The 8251-nt window shown below is 46.7% G+C and overlaps 1 protein-coding gene across 2 annotated transcripts; it reads left to right on the forward strand.

Moving 5' to 3' along the window:
• The first annotated feature begins 252 nt into the window (after positions 1 to 252).
• Positions 253 to 7648, forward strand: Dppa4 (developmental pluripotency associated 4). Of its 2 annotated transcripts, XM_051150444.1 has the most exons (7): positions 253 to 273; positions 1932 to 2049; positions 3327 to 3490; positions 3582 to 3632; positions 4320 to 4626; positions 6783 to 6978; positions 7615 to 7648. In XM_051150444.1, the coding sequence occupies exons 1-7, from the start codon at positions 253 to 255 to the stop codon at positions 7646 to 7648; spliced, it is 891 nt and encodes a 296-aa protein (XP_051006401.1). The 2 variants fall into 2 exon arrangements, with proteins under 2 accessions (XP_051006401.1, XP_051006402.1); XM_051150445.1 differs by lacking the exon at positions 3582 to 3632 and having other exon boundaries at positions 3327 to 3385.
• Positions 7649 to 8251: the final 603 nt, after the last annotated feature.

The following is an 8251-nucleotide window of genomic DNA, read 5'->3' on the forward strand; positions in this document are numbered from 1 at the left end:
TGGGGGTGGGGAAGTCAGCAGTTCAGAGAGGAAAAAGGCTAATAATTTAACCACAGACCAGTGTGATTTAATGAGACACAAACCAGATTTTAGCGACACGACTTGTTGGGGGCGGGATCAGGAGGGGAGGAGAATGGAAGAGGCCCGCCTGAACAACCGGAAGTGGGAGGAGTTTTTTTAAAGCTGAATGAGGCCAAGGGTCATTTGGATGGTTGAAGAAATTTCTTTTCGGCGGTTTTATCTAATCTGAAGATGGAGACTGCTGGACAAAAGGTGAGAGTTGTTCTTGTGGGTCGGCTTTCTAAATGGGATCTCGAGCCTCGTTTCTGAGCACAGCCGGCCTTTGCTTTGAGGAGAAAAGAACGGACATTATAATTTGTTGTACTTTAACTTATCTTTTGTTTTTTGTTGTTGTTTTTTGGTTTTTCGTTTGTTTGTTTTTGGTGGGGGAGGTTTGGTTTTTCGAGACAGGGTTTCTCTGTGTTGTAGTAGCCTTGGCTGACCTAGACAACTTTGTAGACCAGGACGGCCTCGAACTCACAGCTATCCACCTGCCTCTGCCTCCCGAGTGTTGGGATTAAAGGCGTGCGCCGCCACGCCCGGCTGCACTTTAACTTGTTTTTAAAGGCAATGTGAGGAGCTGGAGAGGTGGCTCAGAGGTTAAGAGCACTGTCTGCTCTTCCAGAGATCCTGAGTTCAATTCCCAGCAACCACATGGTGGCTCACAACCATCTATACCCTCCTCTGGCATGCAAGTGTACATGGAGATAGAACCTCATATAAGTAAATAAGAATTTAATAATATTAAAAAATAAAAATAAAGGCAATGTGAGGCTCTGGGCTCCGTGCAGGCCTCCTCCCTAAGAACCCACCATTTCCAGCTTTCTCGGGTTGAAATTTTCTGAGGTCCAAAAGTAAATACTTTAAAGGTTGTGCAGTTGTTAGTCTTGAATGCCAATGTAAAGCTAGTGTCGATTGGGAAGTGAAAACACTGACACGTGCAGTAACATACAAATGCTAAAGGGCCCAGGTTTGGGAGCAAGCTGACCTGGCGTCTTTTTATTACTTAGTGAGGTTTTGTTTTGGTCCTCCTTGTTCAAAATAGTACTGCTTGAGAAGTTCTGTGAAGAGTAAGTGAAGGTAAGGAGTGTGTTTAGTCTGGTGTCTGCTAAAGCGGTCCGATATTCTGTTTTTCTGTTTTTTGTTTTTCAGTTTTCAAGAAACGTTTTCTCTGTGTAGCCTAGACTGTCTCTGCCCTTCTTCAGCGCTGAGACTAAATGTGGGTCACACTGCACCAGGCTTAGCGATTTTTTTTTTTTAGTCTCTTTGTTCTCTTAGTTAAACCAATTTATGATTGAGTGCCAACAATGAAAGGGAGGCTCCACTCTTGTAAAGTTTACTTTATTTTTTGAGACAGGATTTCTCTGTGTAACAGTCCTGGCTATCCTGGACTCAACTTTTTTTGTAGACCAGGCTGGCCTTGAACTCAGAGCTATCCAGCTACCTCTGCCTCCCAAGAGCTGGGGTTAAAGGTGTGTGCCACCACCCTGCTTCTTGTGTAGTTTAAATAAGTAAGATGAAATTAATTGACCAAACCCGTAATTAGCAAATGGAAGTGATATGTGGTAGACTTGGTAGAATTGAGATTTGGAAGGGAGTAAGGTGTAGGAATTGAAGTAGAACTGAAGTGAGGCTAATGTGTCACTCACTAGGCCGTGAGTGGAAGTGTCCCTGCAGCCTGGGCCATGTCTGGGAGTCTGCTAAGGGACATCAGCTGTGGGAGGTACATTGATCGGGCCACAGATCCTTGGATGGGCCTAGACCTAAGGGCTGACATTGCTTATTCAAATGATGACCTGGCGGTCATGTGCAGTAGGTGGGTGTGCTGGCTCAGGTCACCAGATAGCTGTCTAACGCACTTTTGCCCACAGCGGAGCAGCACAGAAGAGGCCAGGGAAGTGGAATCCCAGAACTCGAGTCAACCAAGCACATCTTCCACAAAGACTCTGGCCACAGGAAAAAAACAAAAGAAGTCAGTGAAAGACAAAGGTAAGAGTCTGTAAATGCTTGGTTCCCGTCTTCCTCTAAGACACTTAAGAAGTTTCCCTTAAGTGTGGAAAGGGGATGAGGGAAATTCTGCTTTTTGCCTAGCTCTGTACTTCCTCTGGGGTCCAGCTGAGTTTTAAAAATACAGTGGAGCACCCAAGTTTGTATGAAAGTCAATCCCCACTCTCCACTCAACTGTGGAGACTGTCCTGTCCATTGGTGGCCGTCAGAGGAAAGATAGCGGGCTACCAAGAAGAGACTTGACACCCTATGAGCATCTACAGGGGGAGGAGGTCCACCCCCCCCCCCCAGTCACAGTCATGGGGGAGGGGAGTAAGGGGAAAATGGGAAGGAGGGAGGAATGAGAAGATATAAGGGATAGGATAACAATTGAATGTAATAAGAATGAATTAATGAAAAAATGATATTTTTAAAAACATGCAATGGAGGGGCTTCCCAGCAACTGCCGAAGCTAATTCTCCACCACCAGGCTCCCATGACATGGCTCGGATAGCCACTTTGTTTGGGAATAAATGGGCAATGTCTGAGGACCCATTGCACTCTTTTTCTAAAACTGAGGATGAACCTACCCTTGATAAGGGATGGGGGGAGGGGTTGCTGGTGGTCTGTCTGCATGCACTCTAATGATGCTTACCATCTGTCTGTCCTTGATGTGTTCTAGGAATCTTACAGAATTGAGAATTGTAAGTGAAGCACAGCGAGAGGCTGGTGTGTTGCTGTGACTGGGGTGGGCATTTTCTTAAGGACCAGGCAATACTGAGTATTGATAAACTTAGGTTTAAGGCATTAGTCAATTTCCTGGGGTAGAGTAGTAACCAACTTTGTTTTGTTTTTTGTGTATTTTTTGTTTTGTTTTTGTTTTTTGAGACAGGGTTTCTCTGTGTAGCCTTGACTGTCTTGGACTTTGTAGACCAGGCTGGCCTCGAACTCATAGTCATCTGCCTGCCTCTGCCTCCCAAGTGCTGGCATTAAAGGCGTGAGCCACCAGGCCCAGGCCCAACTGTATTCTTTGTTGGGAGATCCTCAGAGGAGCGCATTGTTTATGCCTAGCAAAGAACACTGGGATTTGAACCTCCAGGCTTTGAGGTCTGTCGCCTGGAGTCTTTATTGGGTCTTTACTTGATCTTTAATGGGTCATTCAATGCGCCTCTAACATCAGGGGATTACCCCATACATAAAGAACCAAAAGTGATCATGTGGCTCAAATTCTATACAGCTGTGCAAAGTTTCTCCCTGACTGTGTTCCTTTTGTCCCTCAGCTTGTAAACCAAAGGAGGAAGCAAAAGACACTAAGACTCCGGCTCCCACTCCGAGGAAGGTACCAGTTCCTCCTTTTCCTGAACACCTGCCCCCAGTGAACCAGATTCACCGAGATGTTTTGCGGGCGTGGTGCCAGGAGTTGAAGCTGAGCAGCAAAGGCCAGGTGGGGCCCAGTGGGGGACTTTTGCTGAGCGAGCAGGAGTGTTGAAACCAAACTTTCACTAACAATTCTTTTTTGTTGTTGTTTGTCTTAGAAATTACAGGTTTATAAACGACTCCTTGCAAGGGCTTTCCCGAAGCAAATGGTAACTATTCATTTATTGAGACTATTTAGTGTTAGCCTGGCGGTCAGTGTGTGAAAACAAAGTGGCTTCAAACTCAAGGTGAGATTGTAAGCATGCAATGCCCACCATGTAACCTTGTGGTTTGGTTTGGGTTTTCAAGACAGGGTTTCTCTGTACTTTTGGCTATCCTATACCAGACGGATCTGCCTGCCTCTGCCTCCCTCCCAAGTGCTGGGATTAAAGATGTGCACCACCACACCCTGCTGTCGGCTTGTATTTTAAGAGATGCTGTTAGAAGGAAAAGTTTGGTTTTTCCAAAAAGCTCTTTCCTGGTCAGAAAGTAAATTGAGGAATCGTCTTGGCCCCCACTGTCCCTAATTTGAAGAGATCATGAAGTAATAAAACTAAGTAAAGTCCTTTTCATTTTTGGTGCTGGAAAATGAATCTAGGGTTTTAATGCATGCCTACCACTGAGCTGCACCCCAGTCCCTAACCCCCCTTTTTGTTTTGTTTATATGTACCCACGCTGATCTCTGGTTCCACCTCCCACCCCGCTTGTAGGAACATTAGAATGAAATTACAGATGTGAGCCACTTCATAGAGCTTTTATATATGGGCTATTGAGATTCTAATTCAAGCCTTTTTTACGGTGAGTGTCTTACCCACTGAGCTGTCAGCTCTTCATATTTCCCATTATCTATAATCTAGCCCGAATTGAAGAATGTTCCTGACTCTGCAAAAGAGGCCAGAATGAAGAGATCTGGGGTGAGGATGAAGATGGAGGAGGTGGGAGAGCCGTATTCTCAGGAGACAGTTCCCTTTGAAGTGGTCCCTGTACCAGGACCAGACGAACAGGTACCTGCCCTGACTGATCCGCCCGTTCTCTATGAGGAAGTCAGCACCACTGTTGTGACTTCGACTGCCTCTGAGGCAGCGCTGGCATCTTGGGCCAGAATTGCAGCCAATGCTAAGCGGGTCGAGGCCGCGCAGTCCAGCGAAACACCAGAGACCTATGGTAAGTCCAAGTTTAGAGTCTGTCACAAGCACTGGTGGTGATTCCTGCACCTCACCCATCCTGTTATTTCTGAGTCCCATCATGAGTAGGACCTGAGACCTTATATTTGTTGAGAATTTGGTTTTTAATTTTTTAAGACCGGGTTCTGTGTAATAATAGCCTTGGATGTCCTGGAACTCTCTTTGTGTACCAGCCTGGCATCAAACTCACAGAGATCCACTGGCCTCTGCCTCTCTAGTGTTGGGATTACAGGCGTGCACCATGATGCCCATCTTTTGTTATTCTCTGTGTAGCCTTACCTGTCCTGGACTTGATTTTGTAGACCAAAGATCCACTTGCAGTGTTTTTGCCTGCTTGTACTCCTGCACACCAGAAGAGGGCACCAGATCTCATTATAGATGATCGTAAGCCACCGTGTGGTTGCTGGGAATTGAACTCAGGACCTCTGGAAGAGCAGCTAGTGCGTTTAACTTCTGAGCCATCTCTCCAGCCCAGAGATAAAGATTGTAAAGTATAGCCCAGGCATGCCTCCTTTTGCCTTGCATTTCTGTCAGCTACCCAAGCAATATATAGAATGAGGTTATTGGTCCAGGGAATCACCCTGTGAGAATTACTTCAAATTACTCACACACCAAGCAAAAAGCAATGTGCTTGGTGTCATTTCTTCCCCTTTGATTAAAGAATTTCGGGCTGGAGAGATGGCTCAGAGGTTAAGATCACTGGATGCTCATCCAAAGGTCCTGAGTTCAATTCCCAGCAACCACATGGTGGCTCAGAACCATCTATAATGAGATCTGATGTCCTCTTCTGTTGTTCATGTATACATGCAGATAGAACACTGTACATAATAAATAAATAAATCTTTAAAAAAAAAAAAAAAGAATTTCAAGTACAGGTTGGAAAAATAACTCTGGGATTGGGACTAGAAATCTCTTGGCATCTGTTAAGCTGGTGACATTTGACAATTTCCAGTTCCTTGTTACAAAATAGATATAAGTCATCACGCTTGTCATAAGCCTTTGATCCCAGGGTCTGAGTATGAGGATTGGAGTTTGAGGTCAACCTGGGCTACAGGAGACTTTCAAAAGAATGATAGAGAAAAATAGCCCAATGTGGTGGTACACGCCTTTAGTCCTGGCACTTTGGCGGGGCATGGCAGAGGCCGGGCAGGTTTGAGTTTGAGGCTAGCCTAGTCAACAAAATGAGGCCAGGATAGCCAAGCCTACACAGAGAAACCCTGTCTTGAAAAAAATGTTCGAGGCCAGCCTGGTCTGGAAAGCGAGTCCAGGACAGCCAGGACTACACAGAGAGCCTGTCTCAAAAAAAAAAAAGGAAAGGAAAAATGTAGTAAAAAAAAAAAACAAAAACCCTCCCGCAGCTGGATGGTGGTGGTGCACCCCTTTAATCCCAGCACACGAGAGGCAGAGGCAGGGGGATCGCTGTAAGTTCGAGGCCAGCCTGGTCTACAAAGTTAGTCCAGGACAGCCAAGGCTACACAGAGAAACCTTGTCTCAAAAAACTGCAGTGGGCAGTACAGTCAGATTCTAAGGCTGGAAAGACAGACAGCTCTTGCTCTCGCAGGTCACCCAAGGGAGACAGAAGTAGATAGATCTCTTAACTTCTAGGACTACTGTAGTTACATAGCGATACCCTGTTTCATGAGGCAGGCTGGCCTCGAACTCAGATCCTGCCTGTGTCTGGCTTTCTGAATGCTGGGATTATGCATGTGTGCCACCACGCCCAGCTTGTGTCTCATTTTTGGAGACAGGATTCTCTGTAACTTTGTCCTGGAACTAAGTTCTGTAGAACAGGTTGGCCTCCAACTCACAGCGTGCCTGTGCCTCCTTAGTGCTGGGATTAAAGGCGAACACTGCCACCACCTTCTGGCAGTTTTCTTTGGTGTACTTGTGATGTGCAGGCTCCTGCAGGCTAAGTAAATACTGTACCATGGTGCTGCATGTACAGCCCTATAGCCTGAAGGTCTCTTGCACCCTTTTGTGGCAGGGAACAAGGTGGGTTGAGAAAAGGGCTGGATTCCCAGTCTTCTCAGGGCTGGTGTTTCAGGGTGCCGTTGAGTCTAAGCTGAAACTGTGATCACTCTTGTGCTTGAGTGTGTGGCTGCACTGTGATCATGTAAAATCTCTTTGCTTCCACAGGGGAAATGTGGTGTGTGGTTCACGGGAGAAGTTTTTCTTCGGACACACGTGGTTGGGCTCGGCTGCAGTTCCATGCCGGACAAGCGTGGGTACCTGATAAGAAAGGAAAAGTCATTGCTCTCTTCCTGCTTCCGGCCTGCACTTTTCCACCCCCACATCTGGAGGACAACATGCTGTGCCCCAAGTGTGTCCATAGGTGAGTGCTGTGCCCGCAATCCTGACTGTGGGCACTTGACTTGAAGTTTCCTGGGGGAGAGAGCAATTTTGTAGATCTGGGTTTCAGTGTTGCTTTGCTCATGTAAGTAAATTCCGTGGGGATGTGTTTATAGGGCTGGCCTTTGCTATGCAGATCCGCCTGCCTCTGCCACCCCCTTGCCAAAGCCTAGCTAACAGCCTTCCGATCTGTGTTGTGTGGCTAGGCTAGGCTTGGTCTCTTGTGCTGGGAGATGGCTCAGTTCATAAAGGTAACCACGGCCAAGCCTTATGGCCTGAATTGGAGTCCCAGGACCTGTAGGGTGGAGGCACTGAACCAATTCACAGAAGATCTTCCTGCCTCAGCTTCCCTAAATACTGGGATTACAGGCTTGTGCCACCTCCACCCAGCTACAATGTGTCTATTTTAAAGGTTGAGATTTTGGTGACTCCTCTTAACTGGGTGGGTGGCACACTTGTAATCCACTAGAGATCTGTAGACTGGGAGGATTTAGGAGTTTGGGACAAACCTGATTTATCTGAGACCCCGTCAGGACCTGGGGGCAGCCTCAGGGGAAGGGGGAAAAAGGGGGAAAGGACATGAATAAACAGTGAATCCAGGAATAAATTTGTTTTCTAGGAACAAGGTCTTAACTAAGAGCCTTCAAGGATAAAGGGAAGATCTCTTAGGTTTGCGCTAGCTACTGGCATCACCTCCCACTCTGGTGTGGTCTACGGAACTGCAGCTGACACTGAGACTGGAAATCTCACCCAGAAATTGGGACATTGTTGGTTTGAGCACAAGCAGCTTAGAAAAAGAGCCAGTGAGTCCACCAAAACCCAAGAAGAGCTCTGCCTGAATCCTGGGAGTGTAGCCTCCTGCTCTTGTGTGAAGATAAGAAAGTGTCCTGCCTGTTTTGCTGCAAGCAGGTCCTGGGGCAGGAATGCGACATCTTCCAGATAAACAGTTCCTTGTCCTGTCCCCTGCACAGCAGGGTCCTAGCCAGTTCAGCAGTCCTCCGTAAAGACTTAGCTTTCCCTGGAGTCTGCTGTGCCCTCGTCCCTGGGTTGTATTATGTTAGTGTTTAGTTTGGGGTTTGTTTTCTGTTGTTGTAAAAATATACACCAAGTTTGCTTTGTGGCTTTTGATTTTGATCCTTTACTGTTTGACTGGTTACTTTGCTGAATTCCTCCTGCTCGTCTCTAGACATGGTGTTTGAAAAAGGCGTTGGGAACAATGCTTGGAGCAGAGGGAGGCAGGGTGAGGGCGCCATCCC

Source organism: Acomys russatus, chromosome 8 (genome assembly GCF_903995435.1).
Source record: "Acomys russatus chromosome 8, mAcoRus1.1, whole genome shotgun sequence".
Taxonomy (NCBI): Eukaryota; Metazoa; Chordata; class Mammalia; order Rodentia; family Muridae; genus Acomys; species Acomys russatus.